Below are 16,060 nucleotides of genomic sequence, written 5' to 3' on the forward strand. Positions count from 1 at the left end.
CTTGGGCCAACCAAAGCCTTGTGAGTGAATTTGGTAGATGAAAACTAAAAGAAGCCTATCCACTCGACCAGGGATGCATGATTAAACCCGTAATGTATGAGACAGAAGTCACAGCAATGCTAGATGACAACATAAGAGAAAAGAAGAGATGTATCGGGTTATGTGAAGGCAACTTCAGAAATCATTAACGCAACCACATATCTTTCTTCTGGAACAGGGACTACTAAAGTAAAGCCACTAAGTTGGCTAGTCACCTAGGGGGCTAAAAGTTGTGTATATATATACATACTATATATGTATATATATATGTGTGTGTACGTATATATATATATATGTATATACATACATACACACACACACACACACACACACACATATATATATATATATATATATATATATATATATATATATATATATGTATGTATGTATATATATATATATATATATATATATATATATATTTATTCATTCATTTACTTGTTTCAGTCATTTGAATGTGGCCATACTGGAGCACTGCCTTTAGTTAAACAAATTGACCCCAGGACTTATTCTCTGTAAGTGTAGTACTTATTCAATCTTTCTCTTTTGCCGAACCGCTAAGTTACGGTGACGTAAGCACACCAACTTCAGTTGCCAAACAATGGTGGGGGAGACAATCACAGACACACAATACATACACACACACACACACACGGTGGTGGTGGTGGTGGTGGTGGTAATGAAAACAATGTAAAAAAGGAAGAGGAGAAGGAGGAGGAAAGAAAAAATGAAAACCAAAAGACGGAATAAAATGTAATGAAAAGAAGCCAATTTATTTTGAGGTATGAAACTACAAACTACAAGCTACACTTAGATTGTTTATTAGAAAGAATCTAAATCTGCAGTGATTCACTTTGGTTCTTTCTTCTGGTCTAATTTCCTCCAATTCATAAAAAATCTTTGGCAAACGTCTGGCGCTTAAAGCTTTAGTTCTCTTAATTAGTTGACTTTCATCGATATATATTGTTTTTGTTTGTTTTTCACTTCAATGTTAGCAGCCTCCACACGTAGCCCCTTCCACACTCTATAGTATGGTCCCAAATAACACATCATCATCACCACCAACCCCTTCACAGTGCTGCCTCCATGGGGCTGGTTACCCTTATGGCCATATAATGTTGAATGGACTGGTTCTCGTCCGATCACCAAAGTTAAGCAACATTGAGCCTAGCAAATACTTAGATGGGTGACTGTTTGGGAAACCTGGGGGTTGTAAGCATCTCACACTTTTGGTGAAGGCACATGGCTGTAGTTAGAGTGTCAGGCTCACAATCATGAGGTAGTGAGTTCAATTCCTGGACTGGGCTGTGTGTTCTGTTCTTGAGCAAGACACTTTATTTCACGTTGCTCCAGTTCACTCAGCTGTAGAAATGAGTTGGGACGTCACTGGTGCCCAGCTGTATCGGCCCCTTTGCCTTTGCCTCGGATAACATCGGTGGCGAGGAGAGGGAAGGCTGGTATCCATGAGAGACTGCTGGTCTTCCACAAACTACCTTGCCTGGGCTTGTGCCTCTGAGGGTAACTTTGTAGATGCAATCCCATGGTCATTCATGACCAAAAGGGTTCTTTACCCTTTAAATGACTGAAATCACAACATGAGAAGCCAGTCCATTGCCGGGTTCTTCATTACGTGTGTATATATATATATGTATATATTTATGACATGCTTCTTTCAGTTTCCGTCTACCAACTGAACCCGGAACCATGTGGTTGGGAAGCAAGCTTCTTACCACACAGCCACTCCTGTGCCTCTCTCTATATATAAAAAACCAATTTGTCCTGTTAAAGTTGAGGTTAGCCTTATGGATCCCATGACAATCTTTATGGCCCTTATTTATGAGCACAGGTCCTCCCTTTTTAACGTTTTTCTTGTTCTTTCCTGTCTTGCAGGTTACTTGGCAACCCAACTAGTGACAGTGGCACAAAAAAAAAGGCACCCCATACACATCATTAAGTGGTTGGCATCATGAAGAGCGATAGAAGCCATGTCAAAGCTGTTCTAGAGCACAATGCAACCCTATCGCTCACCAGGTCCTGTTAAGCCAGTCACCCATGCCATCATGGAAAATGGTTGTTGATGATGAATAGGATGACAAATACAAGCCAGCCTTTTAAATAAAATAAAATAAAATAAAAATAAAATAGAGAAATAAACATGAGCAGAATTTTTTTGCATAGTATTCTTTATTGGAAGACAAATATGAGTTTGTATCAATATAATTGTGGATGCAAATGGCATTAGATATGTTTTTAAAAATTTAAACCATCTGAATTTTATTAAAAATAGCAATTTGTCTATTTCCCCCTGTTTTCAATCCTAACAGTTATCACCGATGAGAAACACTGGTTAAACGAGCCCCACACAGGTTTCCCCCATTAGACCCACGTCTACCCTATTTACATATAGTGGTAAACCAACCAAGAGATGGTGTAATAAGGTTAATATAAGCACACATGGTAATTCTTTTTTGCTTTCCTGTTTTTTTTTTCTTGTATGTTGGTTGTTTTATTTGGGAAATAAATATGTGTTTATGTCTACACAAATAGAAATATGTATGGCCTTAAACAAATGAATAAAGACTCACACATGTATGTTCCCATGGTTTAAAAACTTTTACACACACACATACACATGTATAGATACATTAGTGCATGCATACACACACATGCATATATGTATACAAACACATAATTCACATTTCTAATATAAGTAGGATCAACAACAAAAAAAATGTAAAAACTCCATCCAGAGAGAGAGAGAGAGAGAGAGAGAGAGAGAGAGAGAGAGAGAGAGAGAGAGAGAGAGCATTTAATATACAATTACAAAAGAACTAATAATATAGTTTCATGCTTTAAGGTACATTAAATTGGCAGATTTATATGACATGCCTGAAAGATTGCTTGGAGGAGATGCATGGCATGTCATATAAATGTGTCAATTTAATGTATCTTAAAGCAAGAAACTTTTAGTAGTTCTTAGTTCAATAAATGTATAATTTGAACAGTGTGGTATAGTTAGATCTGTACAAAATAACAAAAGATACTAACTAGTATAGCAACATCTAGTTTGGTACTGGTTCAAACTAGTGAAGTTTCCAATCTGAATGTTTGTAGGGATCAGGTATGTCATGTTAGTATCATTATTAATGTTATCTAACCTTAATCTAATTGTTATAGCTATCAGAAAATATAACTAACTTTAACCAGGGATTTTCACTAAGTTCTTCTTCTTAGCTTAATTGTCATGAAGTCTTTCTAAAATTTCATTTCAAAAAAATATTCGTAAATAACTAATCCAACATTAACTTCAATATCTAATTACTAATTGACTATAATCAGATGGCCTATATAACAGGAGAACAATAAACCATTGCTGAGTTAACCCAAATCTTCGACCTAAATGTTATACATGAATTGTTCAAAAGTATTAGATTATCTGAAAAGTTCTGAGCATTTTTAAGCTAAATATTTTAATGCTTTATTGAACACACCTGAAACATAAAACAGTTAAAACTTTGGTGTTGTTTGAAGTGGTGGTTCATCTCTTCTTTGTTTCTGACTAAAAATAGTTTTATCTTTCATTCTGATTCCCCTTTATTGACATTTGAAATGGAGAACCAAAAATTTCATATTCGCATTGTGATACTTTTCTGGTTCAAAAAAGGAGAAAATGCTGCAAAGACTTTCAAAAACATTTGTGGAGTTTATGGTGATGATGATGCTGTAGGGGAATCAACTGTTTGAAGGTGGCTTGCAAAATTTAAAGGTGGAGAGTTTAGCTTGGAAGATGACAGTCGCAGTGGAAGACCTTCAACATTGGATGAAGATATTTTGAAGGCAAAAATCTAAGAAAATTCAAATATCACGACTAGAGAACTTGCAGAGAAGTTGAAAGTTTTTAAAAGCACGGTTCATGAAGTATATCCTTTTTTTGCATCTTAAAAAATACTCAGAACTTTCTGGTCAACTTAAAAGAAGTGGTCACTGCATTTCTTTCTTCTTCATGGCTGTGATTAACATTACACACCTTTTTTGTTAGAGCTGTAGTAATCGCTGCACCCACCTGTTTGTCAAGGATATGGATATCTTCTTAACTGTACAAGTGTTTTCCCTGTATTTTATATACTTTCTTCAAATCTGTGCCCCTCCAGGTGCTACAATACCTGACCACTTCAGGAGAAAGTTGGCACAATCCCGTAACTCTTTGCTCATTTGCAAATGTCAGTTTTAGTCAAATAATACAGTTGGCTCTTTATCAATGATAATTATTTTGTAGTTGCATATTGTTTATATAGTTGTGAATAGTTTTACAGTTTTATATTTTCCTTCCAATTATTATTATTTTTAAGGTCAAGGTGGTGAGTGGGAAGGCTCGGTACCATGCCAGACAAAATGCTAAGCAGCATTTCTTCTGGTTTTATGATCTGATTTCAAACACTACCAAGGTCAACATTCCCTTGCATTCTTTTGGGGTTAATAAAATAAGTAACAGTCAAGCACTGGGTTCAACGATATCAACTTACCCCTTCCGCTAAAATTGCTGGCCTTGTGCCAAAATTTGAAGCCATTTTAATTATTAAAGTTGGCTGGTGGTGACACATGCCTACACAGCCTCTCTTATTATTTACTGCTTAACTATTTTGCCTTAGACCTTTTCCATCTGATCTGGTGTCAGTTTGGCCTCTTGTTGGAAGAGGTGTTCCATTGGTTGGGCAGTCAATCTGCAGTCAGTTCCTTCTGCACAATGGCTAGGCATACCATGTGCAGACAAGTGCTCAGGCTTCAAAACCTGGCACATCTTTCCACAGTTCTTGATGGAGCTTGGATCAAGACTGGGCACCTGGCACCAGGAATGTTGTCAAGTGTTTACTGTGTTCTTCCAGTCTGGCAATGAAATCAGTGAAGTTCCACTCTAGCAATCTGTAGGTGATTAGTAGCGGGAAAGAATGACAATATTCTTGGAGGGACTTTGGATGTTGATGAAAATAAACTGATTGGTCTGGTGTTAAAGATCAGGATTGTGGACTGCTCTCAACAACTTCTAGAAGTCCTTGACATGGCAGTACTACCAGGAAGTTCTACTGGTCCAAGATAAACTCCATAAGCACAGATGCCTCCAAGGTTGATTTTTGTCTTTTATCCTCTCAGGGTTAATAGATTAAGTACCAGTTGAACATTGGGGTTGATGTAATCAATTTAGACCCTCCCCTGAAAATTGCTGGTCTAACACCCTAACAATTATGCCAACTCAATGATCATAATAATTATCCAAAATGCCTGAGATATTGCCTCGGCAGAATTTGAACTCAGGCATTTTGTCTGATGGGCTAACAATGCCACAAGCTTGTCTGAATAATAATTGTTCCTGTTATAGGTACAAGGCCTGAAATTTTAAGGGAAGGAGGCTAGTTGATTGCATTGACCCAGTTCATAACTGGTACTTATTTTATTGACCCCAAAAGGATGAATGGCAAAGTCGACCTCGTCAGAATTTGAACTCTGAACATAAAAATGATTGAAATGCTGGTAAGCATATTGCCTGGTATGCTGACAATTCTACTAGCTCATCCACTTCATAATAATAATAATGATAATAATCATTATAAGAGTTGTTATTGTCATCAATCCTAAGATGGCAGAATTGTTACAACATTGGAAAAATACTTTGTGGTGTTTTTTTTGGTTCTGTATATTTTGAGTTCAAATCCCACTGAAGTCAACTTCACTGTTCCTCTTTTTGGGATCACTAAAATAATAACAACAACAACAATTATTATTACTATTACTATTATTATTATTATTATTATTATTATTATTATTATTATTATTATTATTATTACTGTGATTTTCGGAATCATTAGAGTAGCTGGATGAGAACCAAATGGCTTTACCGCTTCTTACCAGGTCACATATGGTATTAAAATTATTTACGCAACAGACAGATCATTTAATTGACTGCTACAAACATGAGCATATGCATAATATATTTTCTACAAACACATAATGTAAATCTAACTTTTATTAATCTTAATTATCCATGCATGAATTGCTCTGAACACATGTATTATTTATCACTGTATGCATTACTGTTTATTTTCAACCTGTATTCACAACCTTTTTAAGAACCTGTGCTGTTAACTATTTTTAACTTTTGGAAGCAGTCTGCACTTTTGGTGGCTTACAGAAAATAAAGTAAAAACTAACAAATGTAACTTTATTTTTGTTGTTATTATTTCCACAAGTCCTTCGGTTCTCTACACTGGTGATCCTAATGACTTTTGAACAACCAGTTGTGGTTTCAACTAAGCATCTACATCATTTTTTGTTTTTTTGAGGCTATGAATCAAACAACATACTTTCTGATAGAACAGCATAACATGTATCTACAAGTTTATTGGTGCTTTATTCATTGTTCTAATATATTTACAAGTTCATTAATAATGTGTTCATTAGTCTACATTGGTGACCTCTATATTTCGTCAGTTTTTTTTTTTCTTACTTTCCTCACCTATGAAATTTTTCCTTTCTGTTCCATTTTACTACTATCACTAGAATGGTACTAACTATGCAAGTTCTTCAGTCAGCTGTATGTTTACAGCTGCCTCATTTCATGTCCAATGAGCTGGCTTACAGTTTGAAACACAGTTTCTTAACATGCAGCATAATGTCAAAGACTACATGTTATGCCTTTGTTATCTCTTTTCTTCAGCCAGAAATACTGCAGACCAGCTTCTAAATACAGGCTATAATACAGCAGAACCAGCATATCTTCCAAGAGTCAATACGATTCAGTACTGACAGATAACTTCAACAATCATGTAGTGAAACAGTAACAGCTACAGATGGCTTTTTGCAGCCATCAGTTTCATAATACAGAATTTTTTTAGACCAAAATATTGAACTATTTTTACTGACCCCCTTCTCCAGCTTAGTATTCATTTAAAGTATATTATATGGTAGCATGGATGTAAACCATATATGTATATTTGCACAAATACTAGTACCATTAATCATTTACTTTCTGCAGACTCACTTGTAATGAAATTTCTTGTCACCATAGACATACCACTTTCACATCATACAAATTTACACATACCTGTATGCATACAGCAACCTCACTTGTACCTTGCATACACATCCCACTAACTTCCCTCAATTTGTACTTGCATATTTGTTATTTTCATGCAAGACCTTTCACTGCCTCTTCATCTCTGTCATTCACTTCTATTTGCATAATTATGTTGCCTTTGTCTTTTGCTGTCGCTTGTTTTATGTTATGCTCATCAATTACTCTTTTCTCAGCAATCTAGAAGGGAGCTGGTGTGGCAACTTCATTCAGGTTCTCATGCAGCAGGAGTCGTTTTGGTATTTCATTGATTTTATTAACCAATCAAAAACCCGTACTAAAAATCAAGCAAGATAAAAGGATTTAAGAGTAACTCTTGACATTGAGTAGCGACCATCAAATATGGAGGTAGATGTATATCTATCTTTACCTCAGTGTGCAGTATCTCCATACACCATGCGTCCACAAACTCAAGGAAAGAACTTGTGGTGGAGTATGCCCCAGAAGCTCTTTAGAAGCAATGGATAATTTCTGCTATCAAAGAGACCTAATTAGCAGGGGAGGAAGATGTGCAGAAAGTGTTATCGCTAGAATAAGAAAAGGAAGGAGAAAATTCAGAGAGCTTTTACCTCCGTTGGCAACCAAAGGTTTCTCTCTCTGAGTGAAAAGAAGATTGCATGATGCATGTAAATGAACAGCAATGCTACACAGTAGTGAGACGTGGGACCTGAATGCAGTGATCATGCGAAGACTAGAGAGGAGTGAAGCTGGTATGGTTCTTTGGATGTGCAATGTCAGTGTACATGTGCAATAGAGCATTAATGTATTGAGAGGAAAGTTAGGCAAAGGAAGGATTAGATGCAGTGTACAAGAGGGAAGACTGTGCTAGTTTGGTCATGTAATGTGTGTGGATGTAGACAGTTGCATACAGAAATGCAGAACATTTAAAGTGGACAGAATTGATGGGTTGAAGGACTGAAGACCAGTCTCAAGACAGTGAGCCTTACAAAGCCAAGATATCTGGCACCTTGCTGTTCTCAAGAAGACCCACCCACCACAGCAAAATTGATATCTTAAACAACTTGCTTAGTGCTCCCTTCGCAGCTGAAAGTTACTTGGTGATCCTGTTGGTGCTGGTGCCACACAAAAAGTACCCAGTCCACGCTCTGTAAAGTGGTTGGTGTTAGGAAGGGCATCCAGCGGTTGATACCAAGTCAAAGCACACGACTGGAACCTGGAGCAGCTCTCCAGCTTGACAGCTCCAGCCAAAAATGTCCAACCCATGCCAGCATGGAAAATAGGTGTTAAAGGATGACGATGATGATGATGATGATGTATATATATATATATATATATATATATATATATATATATATATATATATTTATACGCCCACACATGCACACGCGCGCACACACACACACACACACATACTCTCTCTCTTTCTCTCTGTCCACCAAATACCCATCTTGTTATTCCTTCAATAACACCAGTTAATTTACCTTCCTCTCTACCAGTATCTCTGCAAACACCCATTTTTTTTACTATATATATTTACTGACCTCGCCTCCTATAATCACAGCCCTACCCTCTCTCTCTCTCTTTCTTCCTCTCTCTAGCATTATCTATCTACTAGCAGTCTGTTTATCTGCAAATTGTGTCATTCTCAACTTCTGTAAAAATCTAAATATTACACACATCAGCATCATCTTTTAATGTCCATCTTCAATGTTGGTATGTGTTGATGCGTGTGAATATATATATATACACACACACACACACACATACATATATATACACACATACATATAATGTATGTGTGTGTGTGTGTGTGTGTATGTATATATGTGTGTGTGTGTGTGTGTGTGTAAATATGTATATTTATGTCTGTGTGTGTATATATATATGTGGAGGTGCAATGGCCCAGACCGGGCCTTGTGAGTGTTTATTGAGCGAAAACACCTAAAGCTCCACGAGGCTCCGGCAGGGGATAGTGGTGAACCCTGCTGTACTCTTTCACCACAACTTTCTCTCACTCTTTCTTCCTGTTTCTGTTGTACCAGTAATTCAAAGGGGCCAGCCTTGTCACATTCTGTGTCATGCCGAATCACCCTGAGAACTACGTTAAGGATACACGTCTGTGGAGTGCTCAGCCACTTGCACATTAATAAATGAGTTGCAGTGTCATTGGTGCCAAGCTGTATCGGCCTTTGCCTTTCCCTTGGATAACATCAGTGGCATGGAGAGGGGAGGCTGGTATGCACGGGTGGACTGCTGGTCTTCCATAAACAACCTTGCCCGGACTTGTGCCTCGGAGGGTAACTTTCTAGGTGCAATCCCATGGTCATTCATGACCGAAGGGGGTCACAACAAATATTAATAATAATAAAGAGCATGGAGACTTGTACATCTACAAAATTATATATATATATATATATATATATATATATATACAAATATACATTGACATCATTGTCATCATCCTCATCATCATTTAATATGTTTTCCTTGCGGGCATGGCATTGGTTTGATGGTCCAACAGGAATTAACAAGGCAGAAGACTGCACCAGGCCCCTACCGTCTGTTTTGGTTTGGTTTCTACAGCTGGATGCCCTTCCTAATGCCAACTCAGTGACTTTTAGTTGTCCCCAGCAATGGTGAGGTCACTAAGTAGCTTGTATGACAAGAACCACCCGCCTCAGCGGAGGGATGAGGAGTACTGAGGGACAGAAAAAAGTAGCACATTTAAGGGGAGACACTTAGGTGGAGAGAAAGACAGATGTCCTTAGGAAGGGGCTGAGGGGTTCTGTTCATATATATATATATCATCATCATTGTTTAACATCTGCTTTCCATGCTAGCATGGGTTAGACGATTTGACTGAGGACTGGCAAGCCAGAAGGCTGCCCCAGGTTCCAATCCGATCTGGCAGAGTTTCTACAGCTGGCTGCCCTTCCTAACACCAACCACTCCGAGAGTGTAGCAGGTGCTTTTTACGTGCCACCTGCACAATGGTTAGTCAGGTGGTCCTGGCATTGGCCACACTTGAATGGTGCTTTCTACGTGCCACCAGCATGGGAGCCAGTCAGGCGGCACTGGCAACGACGTGCTCGAATGGTGCTTTTTACGTGCCAGCAGCATGGGACCAGTCATATATATATATATATATGCATAGGTGGCAGTGTGGTTAGAAGCTTGCTTCCCAACCATGTGGTTCCAAGTTCAGTCCACAGTGTTGGACATTGCATAAGTGTCTTTTACTACAGCCTTAGGTTAACATATCTGTGTGTCTTTGTGTCTGTGCTTTTCCCTGTCATTGCTTGACAACAGGTGTTTGTTTGTTTACATCTCCATAACTTAAAATTTTGACAAAAAGAGACTGGTAGTAAATACTAGGTTTAGAAGAAAAATGGGGTTAGTTTGTTCAAGTAAAACCCTTCAATCTGGTGCTCCAGTATGGCTCGAATCAAATGGCTGAAGCAAATGAAAGATAAAAAAGGTGTGTGTGCGTGTGTGTGTGCGTTTACATGTGTCTATATGCACATTTAGAGAGACAGAGAGATACACACATAAATACATACATAGATATGTATATATGCGCATATGCACACATCTATAATTTTCTCACATACATTTATAATTTCTATGTATCATATACATACATATGTGAACATAGATACATACGAGTGTATGTGTGTGTATATATATATATACACACACACATATATATATATACACACAGACATATAAAAACATTACAAATACGCGATATATGTATATATAATATATATATTATCTACAAATATGTGTGTGTGTGTGTGTATACCTGTAGTTTTAACCTGCCACGAACACCTTCAGAAAAATAAAACAAATTCATACCAACACCATTGTTATCTTTCTTGTCATCATCTTTCTCACATCACCACCACCCACCCAGCCACCACCACCCACTACTCACCACCACCACCACCATCATCATTACGACTATCATCATCAAAATCACTAACATCTCCACCTCCACCTTCTTCATCTCTACTCTCATCGATATCATTACCGTTATCACCATACCTATCATCATCATCATCGTCACCATCGTCATCCCAACACTACCATGACCATCATCATCATTATCATCATTACCACCACCACCACCACCACTATCACGGTTACTCTTCGTATTATCATCAGCATCACAGCCACAACTGCCTCTAGTTGGAGTACTACCACCAATACCATCTCTACCACTGCTAGTACCATCACCTCCTGCACTACCACTGCTTTTACCACTACTACAACCACCGCCTCCACCACCGCCGCCACCACCATCACCATGCTCCCCGTCTACCCCTGCGCTGACACCATCGTCTCAATTAGAACAACCACCAGAACCAATACCGCCACATCCAGTAGCACCGCCACCACCGCCAACCTCCACCACCACTATCGCCATCGTGGTGGTATGTTCACCACCGTCGCCGCTGCTTGTCACGATAATCGCAATAAGTAAATGGTAATACAAGTATAAGAGGCTGAGAAAATGAATGCAATTACAGACAGCAGGAACGCAGAGAAGTAGAATCAGAACACAATAGTGTTTCATTGTATCTGCATTTTTTATGTTTTACCTGCATCGCTTTATATATTTGATATTCACGCACGCACGCACACACCTACATCTACACTCACACACATCACACGTACACACACACACATATATGTAATTATACCTACACACAATAAATATACATACATTTACAACAAACGTACACACGTATTTACACGCACTTTATATATATATATATATATATATATATATATATATATATATATATATATATATATATATATGATGTATGTGTATGTAATGTTTTGTATTTTGGCCCTTTTTTTTCCTTCTGTTTTTATCTCTCCCCCACTTCTAATCTAATACTAGTTACATCTTGTAATACTGCTGCTATCACCCGACCATTTCTCTTACCACCAATGCTTCCTCTTATCTTTCGGTTTCCCATCCTCTCCTTTTTCACCATTCCTTAACTCATCCTCTGTAGCTCTCTCTCCCACCTCTCTCTCTCTCTCTCTCTCTCTCTCTCTCTCATAATATATATATATATTATATACATATATATATATATGCATTGCTTTGCACCTATTGTCTCTGTCTGTCCGTCTCTCTCTCTCTCGCTCTCTCTCTCTCTCTCTCTCTCGCTCTCTCTCTCTCTTCAACATTGCTAACCACCATCGTTTTTCACCGTTTCCTTCTCGTCTTCATCTTCTCTGCTGTTTCACCAGTTGAGTTCTTCTCCGTTCGTTCGTTGGTGGCAAACAACAAACTGTCTTCTAAAGTCCGTGCCTCTGCTCCTCCCCATGTGTGGCGGCACAGTCCGTGTGCTGGAAACACCTTGCCGAACTGGTGAGGCCCGAACTGTTTTCTCGTCAACTTCTTCAGAACGGCTGTCGTCGTCGTCGTCGCCGCGGTCGGAGGAGGAGGAGGAGGAGGAGGCGGAGGAGGAGGGGCAGCAGCAGGTCCACCACCGCCACCACCACCACCACCATCACCACCACCACTGCCACCAACCACACCACCACCGCCGCCACCGCCACCAACAGCAGCAACAACAACACCACCATCATCGTCATCAGCATCATCATCATCAGCATCATCATCACCAACAACAACAATACCATCACTGCCACCGCCGATACAACAACAACAGCATTATCAAAAACAACCCCAACCAGCCTCACCACCACCACCACCACCACCACGGCAACAACAAGACGAAGAATTACAACAACAACAACAACCTAACAACAGAATTACCACCACTGCCAACATTCGTACTCACAGGGCAGCCGCCGCCAATATTTCTGCTACTACCAACACCACTAACACTGGTGTTAGTAGTAGTAGTAGTAGTGGTGGTAGTAATAGTAGTAGTGGTGGTAGTAGTAATACCACTACTACAACAACAACAACAACCACGACGACGTCTACGACCACCACCGCCACCACCACCACCACTATTACTACTACCACTACTAATACGTTTGGCACAGAACGACAACAACAACAACAACAACAGCCAACAACAGCAGCAGCCGCGGTATTATTACTACAACAACAACAACTGCTGCAACAACAACACCACCACCACCGCCGCCATCGTCACCATTACCACAAACGCAAACCATTACAACAACTACTACTACACCAAGTGGCCCTACTACTACCGCCACTCTATCAATCAGCAGCAGCAGCAGCAGCACCAGCAGCAGCAGCAGCAGCACTATTGCCATCAACTGTAACACATACCACTACCACCACGACCAGCACCGCCGCCGCCGCCGCTGCTGCTGCTACAGGCGTCACCACCGCCTCCACCACCTCCAGTAGCAGCAGTAGTAGTAGTACAACCACTACCACCACCACTACTACTACTACTACTAGTGTTCCTCACACTACTAGCATGGCTGATCCGGTGCTTGTGTCGGGCAAGCCGACCACGCCGACCAACAGTGCAGTGGATACATCGTCCTCCATTGACAAACAAGATGTGGACAGACTTACGGAAAGCCCGTCTTCCGGGGGAAGTCTGGACAATTCGGTGGAGCACGGGCATGGCCATTTCTTCATTAAAAAAACGTTCCATAAACCTACCTACTGTCACCACTGTACCGACATGCTATGGGGTCTCATCGGACAAGGATATATCTGTGAAGGTAAGTTGACCGTTCACCCTCTTTCTATACCACACACTACCACCTTATATATATATATATATATATATATATATATATATATATGTGTGTGTGTGTATATATGTGTATATATATTGTACTCTTCGTTTATTCTGTTTCTATATACATATATTTATCGAACACATATATAGCTACCCGCATTGTATTCACAAAGTCACCCGCTTCATCCTGCCCTCCCCCACCGACTCAAGGTGGGTTACGAAGGTCTCTAATCACTCTGTCATTCTTGTCCTAACAGGTCCTCATGTACCTTACCCCCCCCCCCCCACACACACACGCTTCTCAACCTTTATTAAGATTTGTGCTGGAGACATAAAAACCAATCTATTTCCCTGAGATAAAGTAAATCTATATCGGCATTAACTGTTTCGGAGAGACTGGCCAAACCCAATTCCTTCGATGCTGTATTGCGATCGTGATCGCTTAATTGAATCTATTATAAGGTGTACGCTCCAGATCAAATCCTGCCGAGGTCAACTTTTGCTTTTCAGCCTTTCCGGGGTCGAGAAAATAAAAGTACCTGTCAAATGCTGGAGTCGATGATATCGACTGATCTATTTCTCTTATGAAATTACTAGCCTTATGCCTGTCTCAGAAACCATTATAGAAGGGTGTACCTTTGTAATAAAGAATATTTATTGAATATTTTGCAATTAACAAGGAACACAGTTGCTGTACCTACCCGCATGAGCTACCCAGTTAGTTAGATGGCACGCACTTACGCTGTTACAACCTGTACGAAGCACCCAATTTCAATATTACGGCAAATACGTTTTGAATATTTCCATTGCTTCTGTGTTGTAGTTGACTGACCACCACCACCACCACCACAACCACCAGAATCATCATCACCACCACCGCCACCACCACCACCACACTGGCATTCAATCTTATACCTGTATCGGATTCTCGTTTTTTTTTTGTTTTGTTGTCTGTTTTTTCTTCCCCCACTGTTGCGGCTGTTTTTGTTGTAGATGTTTGTGTGTTTGTTTGTTAGTTCCCCCCTGTTTGTTTTAATGATGTTCAGATACCTTCTCCCTTCAACATCAACAAATGGCTTCAATGTAGTAGTACCAGCGCCAGCAACAACTTGCAACAGTGCTACCATTACATAGAATGTGTGTGTGTGCGTGTGTCTGTGTGTAGGTTAAAATGTGTGTTGTGCCTGTATAAATGTATGCTTGTGTGTGTGCTTGTGTTTGTGTGGTAAATGTATGTTTGCGTGTGCGCGGCAAATGTATGTTTCTGTGTGTGTGTGTGTGTGTGTGGTAAATGTATCTGTGTGTGTATTTGTGCTTAAATGTATGTGTGTCTGAGTGAATGTGTATGTCTGTATCTGTGTGAATAAATTTATGTGTTTAAATGTATGTAATTATACAAATATGCGTGTGTATGTACGCTTACATACATACGTACATATATACAGTAATTCCATTCCCGTCTGCTTATAATACACGCACGCACATACATCTTTTACCTGTCTGCGCACACATACACGTATCAGTCTGCATATATGTATACATACATTTCTTACCTGTCTGCAGACACACACACACTTGTGTGTGTATATGTGTGTATATATTATATATATGTGTGTGTGTGTGTGTGTGTGTGTATACACACACATACACATGATATCGTACGAATTATTCAATTGTCTTCTCTTTTTCTAACATTTTACATTAAAATAAATTAACCAAAGCATACATAAGGAGGTTGCATTTGGAAATATCTTGTACTGAAATTATGTATACATTTTGTGTATGAAAGTGTATATCCATCCATTCATTCATCCATCCATCTATCTATCGATTAGGTATAGGTGTTTGTATGTATGAATGGATATATGTGCGAATCTGTGTATCTATATGTCTATGTAAATGTGTGCATATCAATGTAAGTATACACACACACACACACACACATGTAATTACATGTATATATATGTGTGTGTATATATATATTGAGAGAGAGGTGTACATGTAGGTGTGTGTGTGTGTATATATATGTACATAATATATGCACGCCTGTATACAGATATCCGCGTATTTGCGCGCGCGTGTATATATATATATATATATATATATATATATATACATACATATATATAGACGTGTGTGTGTGTGTATATATATATATATATATAATATATATATATACATACATATATATAGACGTGTGTGTGTGTGT

General features: G+C 39.1%; 1 protein-coding gene and 1 pseudogene across 5 annotated transcripts in view; both read left to right on the forward strand.

The window, feature by feature from the left end:
* Positions 1-1,142: 1,142 nt before the first annotated feature.
* LOC128248949 (5S ribosomal RNA) lies at positions 1,143-1,261 on the forward strand (annotated as a pseudogene).
* A 12,282-nt stretch (positions 1,262-13,543) lies between these two features.
* Positions 13,544-16,060, forward strand: part of LOC106876563 (diacylglycerol kinase theta) — a 158,920-nt gene continuing 156,403 nt past the window's right edge. For 4 of the 5 annotated variants that reach the window (XM_089359024.1, XM_052971375.2, XM_052971374.2 and 1 more), the window contains exon 1: positions 13,544-13,831. In XM_089359024.1, coding sequence (XP_089215150.1) covers positions 13,579-13,831 — 253 coding nt within the window. In that variant the 5' untranslated portion in view covers positions 13,544-13,578. The remainder of the gene's footprint in view (positions 13,832-16,060) is intronic. The other variant, XM_089359025.1, reaches the window with a different exon arrangement.

Source organism: Octopus bimaculoides, chromosome 10, assembly GCF_046866305.1.
Source record: "Octopus bimaculoides isolate indiv1 chromosome 10, ASM4686630v1, whole genome shotgun sequence".
NCBI lineage: Eukaryota > Metazoa > Mollusca > Cephalopoda > Octopoda > Octopodidae > Octopus > Octopus bimaculoides.